Source organism: Orycteropus afer, unplaced genomic scaffold (assembly GCF_000298275.1).
Source record: "Orycteropus afer afer isolate SDZICR_OR568_19922 unplaced genomic scaffold, OryAfe1.0 scaffold00030, whole genome shotgun sequence".
In the NCBI taxonomy this organism is placed as follows: domain Eukaryota; kingdom Metazoa; phylum Chordata; class Mammalia; order Tubulidentata; family Orycteropodidae; genus Orycteropus; species Orycteropus afer.
This window is the reverse complement of record NW_006921617.1, coordinates 7,923,948-7,948,218: the sequence shown is the minus strand read 5'-3', so window position 1 is coordinate 7,948,218 and position 24,271 is coordinate 7,923,948. Positions and strand designations below refer to the sequence as shown.

Below are 24,271 nucleotides of genomic sequence, written 5' to 3'. Positions count from 1 at the left end.
TCAACTGCAGGACCTTGTGAACTCCCACGGCCAATTTGCACTGCCACGAAAGAAATTGGTTTAAGCTACCTCAGATTATCTCCTTTTCTGTGTTCCCTCTTTGAGGTGTTACCCAGCCCCTTCCCAAAATTGCCGTGTTGAGCAAGCACTCCCAGTGTTATCAAAACCAAACCAAACACCCTGCTGTCGAGTTGGATCTGACTCATAGCAACCCCTCCTTGGGTTTCTGAGGTGGTATCACTAAGGAAGTAGATTGCCCAACCCGCCTTCTCCGGAGTGGCTGGTGGGTTAGCAGTCAAATGCCTTAGGCACTATGCCACCAGAGCTCCTACTCCCAATGTTAGTGGGTAAGTTTTCCAAGCTTCTGTGCTGTCCCAGCTCCTCCTCTCCCTGTTTCTGGCCTCACCCCGCTATCCAATATCTCAGCTCTATGCTGGTTTCTGAGGTTTCAATCTGTGCTTGTTTTTTATTCATTGATTAGTGGGTTTCCACAATTGGACAGCAGAAAATGAAGTTCTACCATCTTATCTTGATATCTTCCTTAACACTTCATTATCACAATGAATGGCCATGCAATGTTTATTCAAATTAATTTTGATCAGTGTTCTCTAGATTTGAATGGATATATATATTCCTGCAGGTTGCTTTCCAACTCAGGGCTTCAATAATAGATGTTGTTGTTGTTGTTATGTGCCGTCGAGTAGCCCCGACTCATAGCGATCCCTCCTTGGGTTTCCGAGGCAGTATCACTACGGAAGTAGGTTTGCCCAACCTTCCTTCCGAGGAGTGGCTGGTGGGTTTGAACCGCCAGCCGTCTGGTTAGCAGGCAAGTGTCTTAGCCACTATGCTACCAGAGCTCCCTCAATATTAGATACACCCTATGAAATGAAAACCAAATGATATAGTCATATTAATATTGTTTCATATAGATAGAGTCAGAGCTCCCATCAATTTTGAAGACATGACTCCTGTCAGAAGGTACATATAGCTTCACGGGGTTGAAAATTGTCCTGCTTCTTGGTTCTTCAAAAGAGGAAGTTTCAGCAAACAGCATCATTTGTCCCAAGGGCATCTCAGTCAGTCAAAGCTAAGAGAGAATATTATTATCTTGCTCCGAGTCTCTTTTAAGGCACCGAAATTAACTTGGAGTCTCCCTATTCTAATATCCATGAACTACTTACCCCTCAGTAACAATTTCACTTTTCTTCCATTTATCATTACCTTATTTTTATGTAAATAATGTAAACATTGTAAGTTTATTCACAAACCATATAATCCCCTCACATTTTAACAATTGTTTATACGCATGTGTGCGTTATTTAAGTGGGTACATTATATATATATATATATATGATTTAAAGCCAAACCTTTCCCTCTTAAAGTAGGTTCTTTTGTTTAGTCACTAGGCTTATTCATACTGTGGATAGCAAGATGAGATATTATATTCCAGGGCTTTTGGTCCATTCCCAAATATAGGAGTGCAGATTGGATAATTACAGAGAAATAGAACTATCCCTTTTACTAGGTAAAAAAAAATCTGCACAGTCAGCCCTAACTTGGCAAGGTGCAAGAAACTGATAACCGATCCTATCAAACCCTTTGGAATTTTTGCATTTAGATTTAAATTAATATAAAACCAAACCCACTGTCACTGAGTCAATTCTGCCTCATAGAGATCCTACAGGACAGAATAGAACTGCTCCACAGGGCTTCCAAGGTTGTAAATCTTTCCGGAAGCAGACTATCTCATCTGCCTCCTGCAGAGTGGCTGGTGGGGTTGAACTGCTGATCTTTTGGTTAGAAGTCCAATGCTTCAACCACAGTGCCACTGTTGTTGTTGTTACGTACCACTGAGTCAGACCCTACTCACGGAGACCCCTCCTTGGGTTTCCGAGGCTGTATCATTATGGAAGTAGAATGCCCAACCTTCCTTCTGAGGAGTGGCTGGTGGGTTTGAACCACCAGCCTTCTGGTTAGCAGGCAAGTTCCTTAGGCACTATGCTACCAGAGCTCCTACAGTGCCATAAAATAACTGATTATGCTTTCATGATGGAATGGGGGAGGGGGAAAGGATGAGAGATGATACAGAAATTTACATATAAGCTCTACTGAGCTCCTCAAATTAATATGCATACTATCTTAGTTTGGAATATTACCAGACTCTGGTACTATTAATTGTAGCTCCCTTTAATTAAGCTTTGGTTCAGAGAATACCAGATCCACCACTGAAAAAGAAGATGTGGTCAAATAGGGAAGACTTATATGTAAATTTCTGTATCATCTCTCATCCCTTCCCCCACCCTGCCCCGATTCCATCATGAAAGCATAATCAGTTATTATGGGAACCCACATTCAGTCCCTTTCACCTTAAACTTCAAAACATGACACCGGAGGTCTGTAGATCAGCCCTTCACTTCTTTGTCATGCTCTTCTTTTCAAGCAAGAGTTTTAATTATCCATTCTAATTTTCTGTTAAACCACTACTTTCAAAGTGATGATAAGGAATAGAGTAAGTCCATCGAATGTATATTATTTCACTCATTGTGGTTTGCATAGGCAGTGAGATGAGTGGCTTGAACTGAAGAGATGAATTAAGATGCCAATGCTACTTTAAGTTTCTATCAAGTCTGAGGTAAGGAGAATGAAATAGAGTGAGGAGAAATCTCAGTTTACCCCTGGCTTGATCAGTCTTTCTACTTTGGGTAATTGCATCTCTAGGCAGTGAATTTTGGATTGAAAGAGATGTAGTTGTGAACTGCCTTTTTATTTCCCAGATCTTGTTTTTGGTTTTGAAGTATGCAGCTAATAAATACATATTAGCTTGAATTGTAAAATAAGGTTCAGATTATGTTTAGTAAGTGAAAAGGAATAGTTCTTCTTTTCCTTCTAGTGAAATTATAGAGAAAGGGAAGTAGTAAACAGTTCCTTTTTCCTTTACTTTAATCAATTTAGAGTAGGTGAGAATAATAAATTATAGTGGAATTGAATATTGAAAATGTCTTTATAATTTAAACAACACAACAAAACAGATCATAAATAGCTATATGAAGTGCCTTAAGGAGCTCTGGTGGCGTAGTGCCTAAGGCATTAGACTGCTAACCAGAAGGCTAGTGGTTCAAACCCACCAGCCATTCCTCAGAAGGAAGGTTGGGGAATCTACTTCTACAGTGATATCACCTTGGAAACCCAAGGAGGGGTTGCTATGAGTTGGATCAGACTTGATGGCAGTGGGTTGGTTGGTTGGTATATATATATATATATATATTTGCTTGTATATGATTTTTTGAATGTATAATTCCACTTACACAAAAACAGGCAAAACTAATTTATGCTTTTAGATTTTAGATACTACTTACCCATGGGGTTGAGTGACTGGAAATGGGAACTTTTGAGGTGTTAATAATATTGTTTCTAGATGTGGTTGATGGCCTATGAGCCAACAATCTGCCCATCTTGGATTTGTCAGCCTCATTAGCCAGCAATCTGCTATACTGCCCGCCAGTCTTGAGTTTCTTAGCCACTGCAGCTGCGTGAGTCAGGAGACACCTCCAGCTTGCTGCACTAGGCCTGGAAGGCAGAGCTGAAGCCCAAGGTCTACCCAGGATCCAGAAAGAGAAAGTCTTTCCCTAGAGCTGGCACCCTGAACTTGGACTTCTAGTCTAGTCTTCCCTTACAGCCAGACTTTGAACTCAGACTAAACTGTAAGAGAATAAATTTCTGTTTGTTAAATCCATCCACTTGTGGTATTTCTTTTATAGCAGCACTAGAGAATTAAGACAGAATTTGGTACCCAAAGTGGAGTGCTGCTCTAACAGATACCTAAAACGTGGAAGCAGTTTGGAATTGAGTAATGAGTAGAGGGTAGATGAGTTTGAAAGTGAAAAGCTTAGATTGCCTTGAAGAGACTGTTGGTGGAATTATGGACAGAAAAGGCAATTCTGGTGTTGACTAAGGAGGAAGGGAGGGGAGTTGTAACACCAAGAGACCAGCAGAGAAATCAGCAGAGAGATGGCAGTAGCAGAACTGAGAGACCAGGACAAGACAGAACAGTGGGCTTGCTGGCCCATGAAGCAAGAAAGCTGAGTGATTTGGGGCAGAAAGCTTCCTGGTGGAGTGGGTTGCCTTTGAGCACTAAATGGTAGAGCTGAAGAGTTTTATAATTCTTGCTGAAACAGGGCAGAGGCCAGATTGGCCTTTTAGAGAGACCAAGGAAACAGGAAGCAGAAACTGAAGAGACAAGGCAGATGGGAAGCACAGCTGCCTTAGTCTCACAGGGTAGAGTCTTGGTTTCTGGGGTTTCAAAGGGTAGAACTGACAAAGCCTCATAGGTTTCAGAGTCAGATCTTCACCAGCTTGGTTCTGGAGTGCGAGTCTGCCGTACATGAGTGCCAGCAGGATAGGGCCATATCCATTGCTCAAAGATGAGGGGTGGACTGCCATTCTCAAGGGAGAGAATAACAGGGACTGCCAGGCCAAGGGGGTGATGTTGCCACTCAGATGGATTAGGAGAATTAGGCCACCCAAAGATGTATGATTTAAGGAGATGTGTACAGGTGCCATGTTGACAAGGGGTAGCCTGTGGTAGTTAAAGTTGTGTGTCAACTTGGCTGGACCATGATTTTGAGTGGCTTGGCAGCTTTGCTGCAGTTATTCCCATTGATAAGATGGGATGTGGTGTAATCACCTCCATAGTGGGATATGCTGTGAGCCATTAATCAGTTGAAGGGTAGTTGCCTTCTGGATGTGGCCTGCTTCCTCTTTTTTATGGAAATGATACTGCATTTGGTCTTCATCTCTGGTTCCTGGACTTGAACCAGTGGCCTGATATGTTGTCTGCCAATCTTGAAATTGTTGCCTTCAAAGCCTGTGAGCCAATAATCTGCTATACTGCCTGCCAATCTTGAGTTTGTCAGCCCCTGCAGCTGCATGAGTCAGGAGAAGCCTCCAGCTTGCTCCAGTGGGCCAGGAAAGCAGAGCTGAAGCCCAAGGTCAAGGAGCCTTTACCCAGCCCATAGAGCTGGCACTCTGAACTCAGACGTCTAGCCTTATCTTCCCCTAGAGCTAGCACTCTGAATTTGGACATCTAGTCTCCTAAACTGTAAGAGAATAAATTTACATTCGTTAAAGCCATCCACTTGCAATATTTCTGTTATAGGAGCACTGGAGAGCTAAGACAGATTGGTATGTTCAATTTGTAAATAAATAATAATAATAATAAACCCACAAAATTTGTAAACATTTGTAAATTATACACTCATAATTTGTGCACTGCTTTGTATGTATATCATACTTAAAGAAAAAACAACAAAATAAAATGAAACAAAATATAGTCTTTGTCCTCTACCAACTTACATTCCATTGGAAGAGGGAAACAAGAAAGCCTTCATTTCTGGTGCTCTTCATTCCTTTGTACAAATTCCTATTTCCATGTGCTATCATTTTCTGTCTGCTTGAAGTACTTCCTTTAACATTTCTTGTAGTGCAGGTTAGCTAATAATGAATTATCTCAGTGCTAATGTTTAGAAAAGGTTTTATTTTGCCTTTGGTTTTGGAAGATATTTGTATTCAGTATATGGAATTCTAGGGCAACAGTAATTTTTTTTTCTTTCAGCATTTTAAGGTGTTGTGCCACTATTTTCTTGCTTGCATTGTTTCCAATGAGAAATATGCAACTATCCATATCTTCCTTATTTTGTATGTAATTTATCTTTTTTCTTTGACTATTCTTAAGATTTTCTGTTTAACGTTGATTTTGAGCAATTTGATTTGATGTGCCTTGTGTAGCTTTCTTTATATTTTCTTTGTTTTTGTGTTTCAGATTCATTAAGATTCTTGGTTTATAGTTTTTATCAATTTTGGGAAGATTTTAGCTATTATGTAATCAAATGTTGTATCTGTTCCTTCTTTTCTATTCCTAGATATCCTCTGTTGGTTTCTTCAGAGACTCCTGTTACACATGTATTGGGCCACTTGAAGTCCTGCAGCTTACTGATGTTCTGTTGTTTACTTATTTTTAATTCTCTTTACCCTGTGTTTCATTTTGGAAAGTTTGTATTGCTATGTGTTTAAATTTACTAATCTTTATTTCTGCAATATTTGTTGTTGTTGTTGTTATGGGCCCTCGAGTTGGACCCGACTCATAGCGACCCCTCCTTGGGTTTCTGAGGCGATATCACTATGGAAGTAGATTGCCCCATCTTAGTCTGCTATTAATCCCTTCTCACGTACTTTAAAAAAAACAAATCGCAAGCATGTAGTTTTCATTTCTAGAAGTTTGATTTGAATCTTTTAAAATATTTTCTATATCTCTACCTACAGGAGCTCTGGTAGCATAGTGCCTAAGGTACTTGACTGCTAATCAGAAGGCTGGTGGTTCAAACCCACCAGCTACTCAATGGCACATAACAACAACAACTTATCTCTACTTTTTTCTTTTTTTTTTTTTTAATATATGGCATAAGCTATAATAACTGGTTTAATGTCCTTGTCTGTTAATATCTGTCGATTTTGGCTTGGTTTCACTTGATTGATTTTTCTTCTCCTGATGGATCATATTTGCCTGCTTCTTGGCATGCCTGATCATTTTTAATTGGACTCTAAACATTTTTAATTGGATTTTACCTTGGAGGCTCAATATTTTTGTGTTCTATAAATATTCTTGAGCTGTGTTCTTGGCTGCAGTTAAATTACCTGTAAACAGTTTGATCTTTTCAGGTATTTATATTAAGATTTTTAAGGTAAGGTCTAGCAGTGTTTAGTTCAAGGCTAGTTATTTTCTACGACACTGGCAAGACCTTTCAGAGTATTCTACCCAAATGCTCTATGAATTATCCTTTTTTAAAATTTTCTGTCTAGCTGGTGGGAATAAGCACTAATCTGGGCCCTGAGAGAGAACTAGGTCCTTTTCCCTCTCATCTTTTTCAAGCGGTTCATTTCCCTGCTTAAGAAAGTTTCCTCATACACTATGCTGATCAATACTTTGCTAAATTCTTGAAGGGGGTCCTTTGCCAATCTCCAGTTTTCTCTTGATGTAGCTCTGGTACAGAGCCCTCTCTGATACCCCTTAAATCAGCTCCATTTCCTCATCTCAGGGAGTCTTATGGGCTCTTCCTGGATTTCGCCTCCCTGCACCATGTCCTGAAACTCTTCGAAGACAGTGAGGTTGTTGTTAGTTGCCATGGAGTCTATTCTGACTCATGGTGACCTCTTGTGTGCAGAGTAGAACTAGTCTATAGGGTTTTCCTCTTTTTTAAATAATATTTTATTCTGCTTTCAGAGAAAATTTACACAACAAACTAGGTTCCCATTTGACATTTTCTACACAAATTGTTCAGCAACATTAGTTACTTTTTCACAATGTGTCAACATTCTTTTTAACTGAATTCTGGTTGTTTTGTTTCCAGTACTCTAGGTTCCCTGTCCCCTTATCTTCTCATCTTTGTTTTAGAGTAATTGTTGAGCTTTTGGTCTCATATAGATTTTTTTTTTTTTTTTTTTTAATGGAGCACTATACTCATGGACAATGTCCTGTAGTCTCATCTGGTTAAGTAAATCTGGACTTTTTAAGAATTTGTATTCTGTTCTACATTTGTCTCCCATTTTATCAGGTCTATCCATTGTGGCCCTGATCAGAATGGTCAATAGTGGTAGCTGGGTACCATCTAGTTCTTCTGGTCTCTGGAGATCCATAGGATTTTTAAGGCCATGGCTTTTCAGGAGCAGATCTCTAGACATGTTTTCTGAGGCATCTCTGTGTGGGTTTGAACTGCCAGCCTTTCAAGTGGGCTTAATCGTTTGCATCACTCCGAGACACCATTCCCAAAACTGTAAGCTGGGACAATTGTAGAGCTATTCCCTATTCGTGTTTCCCTGTTCTCTCAGAGATCATTGTCCTTCATTGCTTGATGCCCAGTACCTTGAAAACCTTGTATCATATAATATTCTACACCCTAGTTTGATGAGTGACATCTGGGGGTCTTAAAAGCTTATGAGTGGCTATCTAAGACACAGCTATTGGTCTCTACTCATTTGGAGCAAAAAAAGAATGAAGAAAATGAAAGACTCAAGGAAAAAACTACTCTACAGGGCTAGCAGCCCAAACGAAGCATGGCCTTTTGTAGCTTGAGACCAGAAGAACTAAATGGTGCCTGGCTACCACTACCAACAGTTCTGACCAGGGGCACAACAGAAAGTTTCAGATAGAATGGGAGAAAAATGTAGAACAAAATTCAAATTACCAAAAAAGCCAGACTTACTAGAAAATAGAGACTAGGAGGAATCACCTAGACTATCACCTTAAGATAACCTTTGAACTTGGAACTGAAATCACTCCCAGAGGTCACCTTTCAGCCAAACAACAGATTGTTGTTGTTGTTATGTGCCATTGAGTCGGACCCAACTCATAGCCACCCTCCTTGGGTTTCCGAGGCAGTATCACTACAGAAGTAGATTGCCCAACCTTCCTTCCAAGGAGTGGCTGGTGGGTTTGAACCACCAACCTTCTGGTTACCAGTCTAATGCCTTAGGCACTATGCTACCAGAGCTCCTAAATAATAGATTAGCTTATAAAATAAACAATACCACCCATGAATAATGTGCTTCCTTAAATAATCAACTATATGAGACCAAAAGCCAAGATGAGAAGGCAAGGAGGGGCTGGGAAGCTAGATCAAGACAAACAGAACAAACAGAATGGAAATAATGAGAATCCTGACATTTTGTGAAAATTCTACCAATGTTATGGAACAACATGTAAACAAATTATTAAATGGGAACCTCATTTACTATATAAATTTTCACTTCAAACACAATCAAATATTTTTAAAAACCCCAAAACCTTGCATTATATATTTCATTCAGTTTTTTGGTTGTTTCAGATGGGACAGTAAATCCAGTCCCTATTACTCCATCATGTCCAGAAGGCACCTAACAACAACAACAACATATTATTTTAAAAAATGAGTATCATTTGAACTGAGTTATTACATATACATTGTATTAATTTTATATACATCACAATATTTTTCTATTAATGGGGAATGGATGAATCATATTAAGATGTGTAAGATAAAACATTTTACTGTGTTTTTGAAAATAATTTTTCAGTGTCAGTTAAAGGGAAACTGTTACCACAAGTTTGCTTTATCAGAATCAGGAAGTACTATGCGATCAGCATTAGATACTAAAAATGTTATTTTTCAGTAGGAGACTTCATGCTTTAGGGCTCAGTTGGAAAGCATACTTGCCAGAATTGACTTAGAGGATTAATCTGCTGTATTAGCTTCTTCATAATTTGATATGATGCTAGATACTAATTGCACAAATAATTTCTCATCAGGTACTCGTATTACTTTAGCATTTTTAATGGCATTACTAGCTTTTGCTACAATGCTAGGAAATGCTGTGGTCATTTTAGCTTTTGTGGTGGACAAAAGTCTTAGACATCGAAGTAATTATTTTTTTCTTAACTTGGCCATTTCTGACTTCTTTGTGGGTAAGTTCCATTTCTTTATTTAAGATAATCTTTTAAAATAATAATTTATTTCTAAAAACTTATTTCAAGGAACTGTATGACACTGGGAACAATTAAAAATAAGAAGTTTATGTATTAAAGCTCAGGGGACTGTATGGCCTTTTGGTGAAAGGTATACATAGGCAAATCAGTGTTGGAGGGGATGGTCATCTGAAAACTATCTTATTAAAGACGAATGCTTATAGACCCAAACATACAAAGGAAAATAGCTCCAGAAACAAATAACTCTTAGACTAAAATGGTTTTAGAGTTATTCTGAAGTTTTAATTCTATCAAAAGGCAGTAGACTGTTTCCATAGTGATAGAGTAGCAGAAATTAATGTGTATGCTGTTTACCAGCACAATCAGGAAATGGGTTCAGATATTCAGATATCCAGATCAATTAAATAGTAGAGTTAATAGCATTACATTATGGTATGGTGTAGAACATTGTGCAATACAGCTGACATGAAAAATATCTTGCATATGATACAATCTCATAGAGTTATACAATTATAAGTGACCGGAAATTAACTTAATCTTTCTTTGAAAAATTCACTTTGTAAGTTTTCACTGCCTAATGGCCATTTCAACAGTGCTTATCATAACAAGTAGACGTGCAGAAATGTCAGCTGATGATATTGTTTTATAGGAGCTTCTAACTTAATTTTAACTGGCATATTCAGATTATTTTTATTTATAATTGCACAAGTGCTTGCATTTGAGTAAAAATTAAATAGAACTCATAGGATACTAAATTCATTTGCCTGCAATGTAGTGGCTGCTCAACAAATGTTAGTCTCCTTCTGTCTTGATTTCTCTGCAGATGTGACAACTCACGCCAAGGTCACAAATGTTAGTAGAGTACCTACTTTGTGTAAGTACTCTTAGATACTCAAGAACTCCTAGGTAACAAGGGGATATAGGAGAGGAAGTTAATCTCTTTATTCAAAAAGTTTTCAATATTGTAGAGTGGATAAGAGACATTCAAAACCCACCAGCCACTCCTTGGAAGGAAGACTGGGCAATCTACTTCCGTAGAGATACTGCCTCGGAAACCCAAGGAGGGGTTGTTATGAGTTGGAACCAACTTGATGGTAGTTGAGTTTGGTTGTTTTTTTTTTTTGTTGTTGTTGTTATAGAAGTACAGAGTGAGTTGTGAACCTGTAACAAGATACCAAATGTTGTGGGTAGTCAGAGGTGGGAAAAAGTACATTTGGTTAGTGGATGGTGGCATTTGAAATGAACTTTGAAGGATGGATAGAATTTCCATAGGCAGAGATGGGGAGGGGAGGAATAGTCCACGAATCAGCATAGGCTTGCTGGTAGAAAATCATCCTTCATGTCTTCACCAGTGTGAGCTCCAGGCTGGCTAGTACGTAAATAGTTATACAAGGGCCCAGTGCCACTGCCATCGAGTCAATTCCAACTCACAGTGACCCCCATTGAGTTTCCTGGGCTGTAAATCTTTATAGAAGCAGACTGCCTCATATTTCCTCCACAGAGCAGCTGGTGGGTTCAAACCACTTACCTTTTGGTTAGCAGCCAAATGCCTGAACCACTATACCACCAGAACTCTTTAGTATAATAGGAGATAAACAAACAAGGTGTGGAAGTTAAGTTTGTGCATCAACTTGGCTGGGCCTGGTTGAGTGGCTGGGCAGCTGGATGTAGTATTCCCCATGATGAGACTGGTAATCAACTCCATGGTGGAATCTACTGTGAGCAGCTGAGTAGTTGCCTTTGGGTGTGTGGTCTGCTTCCCATATATAAGAAAGAGCTTTGGGAATGGTCTCTAGCTTACGGCACGCTTGAACCCTGCATGTAGCTGTGTCATTGCTCAGCAGCCTGCCATGCTCTGCCGACCTTGGGACTTTCAATGGACTTGAATTAATGGCCGGCTGTGTGGTTTGGTAACATCAGGACTCTTCCTTTTTACTTGTCAACCCTGGGCTTGTCAGTCTCAGCAGCCAACAGCTGACTGAATGAAGAAAAGCCTCTAGCTTCAGGGGCCGAGAGTAGGAGGCAGAGCTGAAGCCCAAGGTTGAGGGGCTTTCACCTAGCCCTAGAGCCTAGCACTTTGAATGTGAACTTAAAGCCTCCAAACTGTAAGAGAATAAATTCCTGTTTGTTAAGGCCATCCCATTTGTGGTGTATTCTTGTCAGAGCAGCACTAGGTAGCCAGAACACAAGGGTAAACACACACAAGAAAAACCCTCACTGCCATCAAGTAGATTCCAACTCATAGTGACCCTCACTGGGTTTCCCAGACCATAAATTTTTACAGAAATAGATTGCCCTATCTTCCTTCCACGGAACAGTTGGTGGGTTTGAACTGCCAACCTTCTGGTTAGCAGTCAAATGCCTTGGGCACTGTGTCACCGAGGGCAGTAGGTGATAAACATAGAGTGGTCAGAATCTGTGTAATGAATGTCTTTGAGTAGAAGTATCATGAGTCTGGATTAGAGTTTTTTTCTGCAGGGAATGTGGGGATTTAAAGATTTTTAAAAGCAGGAAGTAATTGGATGGATTGAAGCTTTACTTTAAAGGCATCAAGACCAGCATGGCAGCAGCATGGTTCCAGAAGCAACTGCAGCAACCGAGGCAGAAATCAGACAGAAGGGTCTGAGCTTGAGTGAAAACGGAAAGCAGGCCAGGGAAGCAAAGTTACAAAGGGTTGGGTTAGGCAGGAGAAAGAAGAAGTTCTGTTAAAGATTGAGTTTGGGGACTAAGAAAAATATGACTCTATTAATAGAAATAGGGAGCATTTTGGGGAGGAAGATGATGAAATGCACTTCCAATGTTGCACTTAAAGTTGTGGAAGGCAACTTTTAGCTGAGGAGATTGATTTAGGATTCAATGGGATAGAAACGACAGGGTCATAGATACAAGCAACCAATCTCTCTCTCTCTCTCTTTAAAAAACAACACTACCATTTTTTTTTTTTTTTTTTTTTGAGTTCTCTGCCTATAGGTAACGGATGCTAACAGTTTTATTTATTTATTTATTTTAACTTTTTATTGTGACTTGAGCAAATGTTTACAGAGCAAATTGGCTTTGCATTCAACAATTTATACACATTTTGTTTTGTATTGATTGATTTTGACATTGATTGCAGTCCCCACATGTAACATCACTCTTTCCACTTTCTTCCTGTGTTTACTGTTTCTCCCTCTTTACTATTCATTCCTTCCTTCTGAGCTTCATCCCTGGGCAAATGCTGTCCTTTTGATCTCATATGGTTGATGGTCCTATGGAGAGTGTACCTCTCTGGTGTTATTGTTCACCCCATTAAAAAAAAAAAAACAAACACTGCCATTGAGTTAATTCTGACTCACAGTGACCCCATTGGGTTTCCAAGGTGGTAAATTTTTATGGAAGTAGATTGACCCATCTTCACTGCATATAGTGGCCTGTGGGTTTGAACCACCAACCTTCTGGTTAGCAGATTTCAAGAAAGATAACATGGACAAAGTTTGAACTGAGTAAAGGAAGAGATGGAAGTAATAGACTGAACTAAGTAAGAGAGGGGAGGAAGTTCTTAGAAGAAAGAAAGGCAAGGAGATGTGAAAATGTAGGATGTGCTTGGTGCAGGGTGGCCCATCTCATGGGGTTGGACCTTGGGGAACATGAAGATGATTTCATTAGTACATGGCTGGAAATACAGGTTGGGGCCCAAACTTACTTTGAAAAGAAATAAGGAGCCACTGAAGGTAACACATTCATGAGGACAATTATAAAAATAATAAGAAATGAAGTCCTCATACATGCTACAAAATATGGATTAACCTTGAGAATATTATGCTGAGTTAAATAAGTCAGTCACAAAAGGACAACTATAGTATTCTTCTCCTTAGATGAATTATCTAGGATGGGTAAGTGTAAACAGTCTAACATTTATTAGTGATTACTGAGCATGGATGGGAGAAAGGGGGAAAGGAAGACTTAATGTTTAGGGAACACTGAGCTTCTATTAAGAGTGATGGTATAATTTGGGAATGGATAAGAATGATGATTAAACAACATGGTGAACATAATTAATGTCACTGAAATGTACATGTAAAGATGGTTGAAATATAAAATTTTTTAAACATATATATTTACCACAATTAAGACAATACTATGTAAAAAATGTGCAGAAAGTCAGTCTTGAATTTGGTGATGAAATAGCATGAATTATTCAATTATAATAAAGCAATTTTTAATTGATTCAGATACCTCATTGTGTTGTACACATATTGTAATACACTTCTTTATACTAATTGATCTGTGCTATTTTTTACCCTTATTTTCCCCTATACAGGTGTGATCTCTATTCCTTTGTTCATTCCGCACACAGTGTTCAAGTGGGACATGGGAGATAGCCTGTGTACGTTTTGGCTCATTATTGACTATCTTTTGTGTACATCATCTGTGTATAACATTGTCCTCATCAGTTATGATCGATACCAGTCGGTCTCCAATGCTGTAAGTCAAAACCTTAACTTACTTTTCTTAGAAGAATATAAATATTTAAATTTGGGTCCCTAAGTTAAAAAAGTGATACTGCCTCGGAAACCCAAGGAGGGGTCGCTATGAGTCGGGGCTGACTCGACGGCAAACCAGAACTCCAAACACTAAAAAAAAAACGACATATCGTCTTCTGTATAAAAAAAAAAAAAAAAAAAAGTGTAATTTTTGTTTTGCAAAACATTTAAGGAGCCCAACCTTTTGTAATCTGACACACATTCTCATTGACCCTTAGTGGAAATTTTCTGTATGTGATTTTGTTAAGTCACTTCCCTCTGTGCCTTTAAATGGGAAGGCATTTAAAAAAAAACTCAAAATAAGTTGTTAGAGGTGGTATACTGAGTATACTGGTATACTTTGAGAAGATTAGATTCAGAGCAGGTATATCAGTTCCATGCCAGAGACAAATTGAGACCTGAATGTTTTTTTCAGGATGAAACTTGGAAAAATCAAACCAAACCAAACTCACTGCCATCAATTCAATTCCAACTCACAGTGCCCCCCCTGGCTTTCCAAGACTGTAAATCTTTACTGAAGCAGACTGCCTCATCTTTCTTCTGTGGAAGCTGGTGGATTTGAACCATCAGCCTTTTGCCTAACAGCCAAATGCCTTAGTCACTACACTTTCAGAGTGCCTTGAAATTTGTCAGGCAGGTCGAAAAAACCCCAGATTTTTTAATGAGATGAGAAGATAATTCTGAATGACCAAAGGAAAAGACACTACACAGGGAAGCTATAGGTTTTACAGGGTACCAAGCAGGAAGATCAAATTCTAGTGCCAGCTTAGTGCCAAAAAAGTCTAAATTTACCCTGGTTTTGGAACAGCCTCATCAATAAGTTAGTGACAGTTCTAAGCAAATCAGATTTATCAGCAATAGAACAAAGAAGAAAATAAGGTTTACACAGGGTCACTGAGGTATGAGCAGTGACCTGAAACCTCTGAGGCCTATATGGACAACTACCTTCCCTTGTGAGACCCATAGACCGAGATCTTTGGGAAACTACTAGGTAACAGGCATTTTTGCTAAGTGCTAGAATTAAAAAATGAATAAAGAGTTTTTGCTTTTGAGAATACTAGTCTAACATGAAGACAGACCCATCAATGGTAGGGTTCAGTACAATGGCAGAGTGCTGTGCTACAAGCATTGAGGGGACAATGACAACTCTGGCTTGGGAGGGCTGCACAGCTAGGAGCAGACAGGATTGGGAGGATGTATTAGATAAGGAACAGGGTAAAATGCTGTGACAAAAAGATTCCAAAATGTTGAGGCCAAACAAGATAGAAATTTATATTTCTCTCACAGAATAGTCCAGGAGATGGGAGACATGCTGCTCCAGGAGCTCATCCAGGGACCCATGCCAGTAGGATGAATCTGCATTCTTTAGGGCAGGAGTTAGCAAACATTGTCTATAAAGCCAACTAACAAATATTTTTGGCTTTATAGGTCCTATGGTCTCTGCTGCAACTACTCAAATCTGCCTTCGTAGCAAGAAAGCAAGCATAGATAATAAGTACAAAAGATGGGCTTGGATTTTATGAATACTTCTGTTTGTGTACACGGTTGCTGGGGGACAAATGGTTTATACTTGACTACCAACCTGAAGGAGTGCAGTTGGAACCACAGAATAAAGGCGTGGTGATTATAACCAAGAAAACTCTATGGAGCAGTTCTGCTCTGTAACACACGAGGTTGCCATGAGTCAGAACTGACTCCGTGGCGACAAGCTTTTTTTTAGCATGTTCTGATGAAACATTATTTACCCAAACAGATGGCAGGCTGCATTTGGCCCACAGACAGTGGTTTGTTGACTCTTGTTCCAGGTCATTGTCTTTGTCTACATGTCACAATCAGGTTGTGCCATTCCAGGATTTAGACAGGAAGCGGAAAGGGCAGAAGTCCAGGGCAAGGGATTTACTTCTTGCCAAGTAGCGCAGAATTACACCATCAATTCCATTCATAATTTATTGGGAAAAGTTAGTCACATGGTTATATCTCACTGCAAGGGAAGCTGGGAAATGTGGTCTCTAACAGAGTAGATATATGTCTAGGAAAAAGGAGAGAATGGATTTGGGGCAGCTAGCCATCTCTACCACTCGGCATTGTTACTTCATTGGTGCTAGGGTCCTCTGTGGTTTGTACTGGCCACCAGAGCTGTGGAGGTCAGATTACTTTCAATTAGCAACCTAGGTTCTAAGAATCTCATATTTTTCAAATTGTGGGTAATGACCCATTTCTGAGTCATGAAATAAATTTAGTGAGTTGTCACCAGTGGCTTATTATTATTATTTTTTTAAAATCAAAGACTATGGCATGGAATTGAGCAGAACAGAATAAAATTTTTAAAAAATTAGATTAGAAAATATGAGTACATTGCACAAAGATAAGTATTGTTTTATGAATACTTCTGTGTGTACTTAGCTATGATATAAAATTTCTTTGTTAATTTAGGTCACAGTCAACATGTTTAAAAAACGGTGGTCTGATTCATAATGTTTCCTATTTGTACGTTTAAAATTTTTCTTTCTTTCTGGGTTAATATTTCTTTTTAAACTTCACTGGATGATCCTTTACCCAAATCACAATGAAAATAAAATATAAAATAAACTTCACTGGATGATTTTGAGGACTAAGAAGAAGTCTTCTGATCTGTGTAAGCTCTTGAGCCTACCCTCAAGTTTGTGGGCAGATAAGGGACAGCTTGCTCGGTTACAAAATATGTTTAGAAGTTACAGAGAAATGAGGAGAGATGTCTGGAGGGAAAGTGGATTGTTTTATTTCCAGGCTGGCCCTGAGGAATTGCCCTGGCTAAGTCTGTAAAAGTGGTGAGGCTGGGTCTGCTAGTTCTGGGTCCCTACTGCACAAAGGAGCTCTGGTGGCATAGTGCCTAAGGCATTTGACTGCTAACCAGAAGATTGGCATTTCAAACCTACCAGCCACTCTTTGGAAGAAAGACTGGGCAATCTACTTCCATAAAGATTTACCACCTTGGAAACCCAAAGGGGGTTGCTATGAGTCAGAATTGACTTGATGGCAGTGAATTTGGTTTTGGTTTAGTGCTATTCAAGGCACTGGGCATACAGTGCTTGGTCACACAGGGTGCTCAGGCAGCACTTGCTCCTGTGCTGACTCAGTTCAAGCACAGCCATGCAAAGCCAGAATGAAGCCTCCAAGGGCTACTGAGAACCCATAAGCAGTGGTAGTGGGGAGGCTGAGCTCTGGCTGTGGATGAGGAGATGATGTGACAGGATAGAGAATGTATGGGACCTGGGAAATGGAAATCTTACAATGATTTGGAAAAAAAGAAAAGAAAAGCTAAATGCAGATGGCAGTGCTCAGAGAAGTTTTCGGAATGGCTGAGACAAGAGTGGATGGAGGAAAGAGGATAGCAGGGATAGATCATAATTGGCGGGAATGGGAATTAATATGTATTCAGAATTAATACAGTAAGAGAAGAGTATGACTTTACCTTTAGATGAAGAAACTAGCTTGACAATAAAATCAAGACCATGGGAAATATTGATGATGGGAGGATTGGCAAGGGCACTTACAATGGTCCTATAATCCTAATCTCATCATTAGCACAGGTATGTTCCAATGGGCTGCTCTGTCTCACAAAGCAACCTGAGTGTCAGAGTATTCAGCTATTTTATTGGGGCAGAAAAGAAACAGGGTAAGAGCAATATTCTGAATGATAATATATTCTATATTGGGTGAGGATTGTGCCACTGCTGATTTTAAAGAGGCCACTTCAACAGGCTTGGGCTGGGACTCAAGCAATGCTCTAGTTGTCCATCTATTTAAAAGGGTACCCAGAGATGGAGTGATCAGATCAGCATCTTCTTTCTCATTCTCTTGAATGACCATTATCTCACTTGACCTTATGTATAATGGAAGAGACCCCTTTCTAACATATTGTATCACATCATTACAAAGGCTGAATAGAGCAATTAAAAAACTAAACACAGTTTTATGACCATCTGGGCATTGTAACCATCTTCATAATCATTAGATTTAGTACAAGAGGTGTATTAATTAGTGGCATGAGAAGCAGAAGGCAAAAAAATGTATTGTAGGCGAGAAGTTGTGATCAGCACCATATCCATTTTAGCTTAGCCTCAAAAATACCAGTAATTTTGGAGAAAAACAAACAAACAAAAAACCACTTCCCTGCAGTTTTTTAAAGTAACTTTTTTTTCAGCTTCCTCTTTCCTCTAGCCTATTCATGAGTCCTTCTCAGCATGCATAATCTATCAAAGAAAGGCAGCAGTGGGCAAGGACATGCCCCTTTAATAAAAAGGAGAAAATATTGTAGACTGAGATTTGACACTCACAGACATGAGAGATGGTGATAAGGGAGGTGTGCTCCAATTTCACGTGTAGGTCATTTCCTTCCTGTGAACAGAAAGTCAGAGCAATGTGGAACATTTGAGCCGAAAGGAAATTTACAAGTCCAAAACAGATTCAAAGAGACCATCTCTTCAAGGTCTCCTTAAAAATGTTTTTGCTCTGTAACTTTATCACCTGTATTGCGTAGTCGACCTTGGAGAATATAGATTTCTTGTAGGGGATACTGGGAGCTCTGGTAACGTAGTGCCTAAGGCACTTGACTGCTAACCAGAAGGCTGGTGGTTCAAACCCACCAGCCACTCCTTGGAAGGAAGACGGGGCAATCTATTTCTGTAGTGATACTGCCTCAGAAACCCAAGGGAGGGTGACTATGAGTCGGGTCTGACTCGATGGCACATAACAACAATGTAGGGGATACTTACAAATTTCAGGATCACCCCTGAAAATTATTGTGGATTCTGTGACATGAGGGTGATCCTCACTCACTGAATTTCATTTGCCTCTATAAATACCTGTCTTTGTAAGTGGATCTAGAACATTCTTTACTCTTTGTTGTCGTTGTTGTTATGTGCTGTTGAGTTGGACCCAACTCATAGCGACTTCTCCTAGGGTTTCCGAGGTGGTATCACTACAGAAGTAGATTGCCCAACCTTCCTTCTGAGGAGTGGTTGGTGAGTTTGAACCACCAGCCTTCCAGTCAGCAGTCAAGTGCCTTAGGCACTACACTACCAGAGAAGGTGTTTGAGTTAAGCTCTTCTCTTACTGATGCACAGATACAGTATTCATTAGTTTTAGGCTTGTTAAAGGAGTAGATGAGGCAGCACTTGCCCATCATATCTCTCAAAGTTGCTGCTAGTCACAACCTTGTCCTCTATTTGTCAGATGGAAACATTTGTAGAAAGAAGCAATTTGATAATGCTGAAGAACACTGCAGCATTTGTTTACAGCAGCTGTAACTTTCTTTCTGTTAATGTTTCACCTTCTTGGGCATGTTGGAAGAATTCTTCTTTCTTCTCTTGATCCCCCCTTGACATCTCAGCAGAAACTACAGACTAGATTCTTTCTGAATATTTAAATCAGATAAGGCAGTCACCGTCAAACTTTTTGACTGCGACCAGAATGGGAAATGAAATTTTATACTGTGATTTAGTATATGAATTTTTTTCTATGTGTATCTACATTCCCGAAGCAAGTTTCATCCAGCAATTCTACCCTTACTATGTGTGATGCATTCTCAGATTTACTATTCTATTTCATTTTAAAACAAACAAACAAACTCTTAATGATCTAGCCTGCACATTAGGAAATGTAAGGAGGCCAAGTATCAGTTGCTTGACAGTTCAAATCAGTGTCTGCGGATTAGGGAAATTCCTTCCTTGTTTTACATATTGGCCTTTACATTTGCTATAGTGTCAGCAGTTTAACCTTGAGGGTTACAGTCTTCCCTTTGAAAACCATCAAGAAGGTCTGCTTCTAGGCACGGGCTCAACTGAAATGAAAACCACCTCAGGATACCCAGGCCCCCACTTCTTGTACTCCTGGGTTTCTGAGGGTCTCTGGGATACTTTATGAAATCAATACATGTTCATTAGACTGTAAATCATTTATGTTGTCTCTTTTAGGTATCCTATAGAGTTAAACAAACTGAGATCTTGAAGATTGTGGCTCTGATGGTGGCTGTTTGGGTGCTAGCCTTCTTAGTGCATGGCCCAATGATCCTAGTTTCACAGTCTTGGAAGGAAGACAGGAAAACATGTGAGCCTGGATTTTTTTCATCAAAGTACCTCATTGCCTTCACATCATTCTTTGAATTTCTGGTCCCAGTCATCTCGGTGGCTTATTTTAACATATACATTTACTGGAGCCTATGGAAGCGTAGTAGTCTCAGTAGAAGCCAAAGCCATCATGGCATCAGTCCTCCTGTCTCTTCCAGCAACTCTGGACACTCATCCAAAAGTGGACTAATTTCTACGACGTCTCTTTCTAAACTGAAGGAAACAGGAGCACCCCTTCATTCAGAGAAACAGAGAAGAAAGGATAGTCTCCTTCTTTCATTAAGAAGGCAGATAAATAACAATACAATTGCTTCCAAAATGTGTTCCATCTCCCATTCAGATTCTATAACTCTTCAGCAGAGGGAACTGCTCAGAGCCAAGAAATTAGCCAGGTCACTGGCCATACTCTTAAGCGTTTTTGCCATTTGCTGGGCTCCCCATTCTGTGTCCATAATTTTTCTTTCAGACAAACCTAAACCAAATTGGTATGAAATTCTATTTTGGCTTCAGTGGTTCAATTCTTTTGTTAATCCTTTTTTGTATCCATTGTGTCACAAACGTTTTCAGAAGGCTTTCTCAAAAATATTTTGTATGAAAAAGAAAACCCTATCATCACATAATCAATCACTATCATTTGAAAGATAATTTTCTCACTTTCATATGTATCAGTCTTCACCTAAATGACTTTGATCAGCTTCCACATTGCCCTTTCCACTCTACCAAAAAAGTCTATAAACTGTAATGCCTGCAAAAAAAGCAAAACAAAACAATATAATAAAACTGTAATGCCTGCAAACTTAAAAAAAAAAAAAATCTAACCTGAAAGTCAATGGAAAATTATTTTGATGAATGATAGCAGCATAATTATAAATTGACAAGAATATTTTTTAAACATATAGTCACAAAAAGTATTGTATTATTTTTAGTCATCACTTCTTCCTCGTCTTTTAGATCTTGATATAACATTTTACCTTGGTGTTTTCTGAAGTACTTAAGACAATGCTAGACTCATAGAAGCTCAGTAAATTCTTATGGAAATTTACACTAGGCATGCTCCTGGAAAAAGAAATGTGAATCCTAGTTTTTTAATGCAAGTCTTTTAACTTTGTACTGGAGGAACTTTAAAATGTTTTTAAAGTAATATGTATTTACTATAAAAAGAGAAGACAATAGTAAAGCACATCCTATGCACATGAAGCAGTCATAATTATTAGTTTGGTATAAAAACAAAACATAGTGTAGTCCCATTTTCTATATATGTATGTTTGTACACAGGCAGTTCCTGGCTTATAAAGGAGATCTGTTCCTAACTCACTCGTCTTTAAGTCTTTAAGTGGAATTTATACGTGAGTTGGAACAAGTGCATACAGTTCTTATTTAGCCTTGCCCGCCAGCTACTCCTCAGAAGAAAGACTGGGCAATCTACTTCCGTAGAGGTACCACCTCAGAAACTCAAGGAGGGGTACCTATGAGTCTGAATCGACTCTACGGCAATGAATTTTGCTTTTGGTTTTTTAGTACAAGAAAAATTTGAAAGACTTTTCAATGATTTAAAACCTGCACATGCAGCAAGTGGAAGTGATTGTGATGAAGAATTTGACCTCTAGGGGTTGATTCCATCATTTCAAAATGAGGGCAAGTTTACATAATATTAAAGAGCAAGTAAGAGCTGTCTGTAAGATTTCGTAACCAGGGGACTTCCTGTATCTTAACTTCTAGTGATGTCTTTAGGTAAATTCTTTTATAAAATGAAATATCCTAAACAGTCCAAAGGACGAATAGACCATGTGAACCCCAGCCTCTATGACCATGAGACTAGAAGAACTAGATGGTGCCCAGCTACCACTGCTGACTGCTCTCAAATGGGTCACAATAGGAGATCTCAAATAGAGTAGGAGAAAAATGTGGAACAAAACTCAGAATCACAGAAAAGACCAGGCTTACTTGCCTGATAAAGACTACTGGAACCCCTGATAATATGGCCCTTAGTCACCCTTCATAAGTAGTTTTCTGGTTCATAGCATATTATAATTTGTGGTTTTCTTAAGACATGAATTGAAACCATGTACCATCAAGCTGGTATGCTGGGTAAGGTGGCAACGAAGCCCACCAGCCTCATTACACTAAAGTTTTCTTGGCCTCTATTCTTGTCCCAGGAGCTCTGGTAGCATAGTGCCTAAGGCACTTGACTGTTAACTAGAAGGCTGGCAGTTCAAACCCACCAGCCACTCCTCGGAAGGAAGGTTGGGCAATCTACTTCCGTAGCGATACCGCCTTGGAATCCCAAGGAGGGGTTGCTATGAGTCGGGTCCAACTTGACGGCACATAACAACAACAACATTCTTGTCATATGAACTCCAATGCTTGTGAAGTGTTCAACATTTTTGTGGTGGTAATAGAAGTGAAGAAAGAATGAAGTCCTAGAAAGTACTGAACTCAGCAGTGAGTCAGCTGTGTTCTATGATGAATTCATCATAAATGTCATAATGGAGATTCCAAGCTGTTAGTTCATGGATGTATCTGATGTATGAGTTAATTGAATTTGCTTCTATTACTTACACATTAACAAGTCATGGTCATGCAAATGGTTAAGTGCTTGGTTGCTAACCAAAAGTTGGTAGTTAGAACCCACATTGTGGCCACATGGGAGAAAGACCTGGTGACCTGCTCCTGTAAACCCTAGAAAATCTTATGGGGCAGTTCTACTCTGTCACTTGGGATCACTATGCATCAAAGTCCATTTGACAGCGCCTAACAACTATATTTTACATACTGGAAATTTAATATTAAAATTGATATTTTACCTTTTTTTTTTTTTTTTTTGAAAAATTGGAAGATCCAGCAACACTGGGCTCACATTCTCTTAAGAAAACAATTTGTTGAACCTGAAGAGTGACTACCTCCTTTAGAGAGAGGACACACTCTTCAGTCTTCCAGAGTTCCACTTTGCCTCAATTAGTCATTTTTATTTACTTGTCTGTTCTGTGCAGATATATGAATTACAAAGCCTACTCCATAAGTAAAAAGAAAAGGTGACTCTTTAAACATTTTTAGTGAATACTCCAGAAGGTACAAAAATTGTCTTTTATGGTAGATGTATGGTGTGGATCTATATGGACTCCTTTAGTTATAAGAGGCAGAAACACAATTTAAACTAGCCCAGGCAAAAATGAGACTATTGGCTCCCATAACTAAAGTTCACAGAGGCAATGAGGGTTGCTGATCCCAAGGATGACTGAAACAAGAGATACTGTGACATCTTTACTTTCACAGACTAGGTTCTCCATAAGACTGGAATGATGGATGCTCACATCTTTCTTAATAGTGGGGAAAAGATCCTTGACTAGTAACAGTGAGGAAAAAAATCCTGGGAAAGATCATTTTAGTGCCCAGCCAGTATTCTGAGTGAAGAAACGCCTCTAGCTCCAGTGGGCCGGGAGCAGGAGGCAGAGCTGAAACCCAAGGCTGAGGGGCTTTCACCCAGCCTCTAGAGCCTGGCACTTTGAACTTGGACTTGAAGCCTCCCAATTGTAAGAATAAACTGCTGTTTGCTAAGGCCACCCCATTTGTGGTATATTCTGTCAGAGCGGCACTAGGTAACCAGAACATTCCCCCATTAAGAATGAATTGCTTTGGCCAATAGACTGCTACCAAAAGGCAGTAAAAATGACATCACACCCATTCTGAGCCTACGCCTCGAGAGGCCTGTGCACTTCTGTTCTCTCTTTTTGAATTTTGCTCAGTTCTAGGTGAAACTATTACCCGGGCTAGGCTGCTGAAGGATAAAAGACCATGTGGAGCAGAATAAAGCTGCTGTAGCTGGGGACATCTTAGACCAGCCAGCCTCCAGATGACTCAGAAACTGATTGGGATGTATGAGCAAGCCCAGGCAAAACAAGGCCAGCTAAAGGAAGTTTAGCATGATCCGGATGAGAAGAACCACTCAGCTGACCCAGAGACTCCTGAGCAATGATAAGACACTGCGTTTTCAGAGATGTGCCAAGCACTTGCATTACTGTATATATATATTCTTTTTCTTCTTCCTCTTCTTTTTTTTTTTATTGTGATTTGGGTGAAGATTTACAGAGCAAATTCACTTTCCATACAGCAGTTCACATATACTTTGT

The 24,271-nt window shown here is 39.4% G+C and overlaps 1 protein-coding gene across 1 annotated transcript; it reads left to right on the top strand.

Moving 5' to 3' along the window:
• The first annotated feature begins 9,300 nt into the window (after positions 1–9,300).
• HRH4 (histamine receptor H4) lies at positions 9,301–20,789 on the top strand. The gene is made up of 3 exons (XM_007935575.1): positions 9,301–9,493; positions 13,815–13,978; positions 19,992–20,789. The coding sequence occupies exons 1-3, from the start codon at positions 9,301–9,303 to the stop codon at positions 20,787–20,789; spliced, it is 1,155 nt and encodes a 384-aa protein (XP_007933766.1).
• The last annotated feature ends 3,482 nt before the right edge of the window (positions 20,790–24,271 follow it).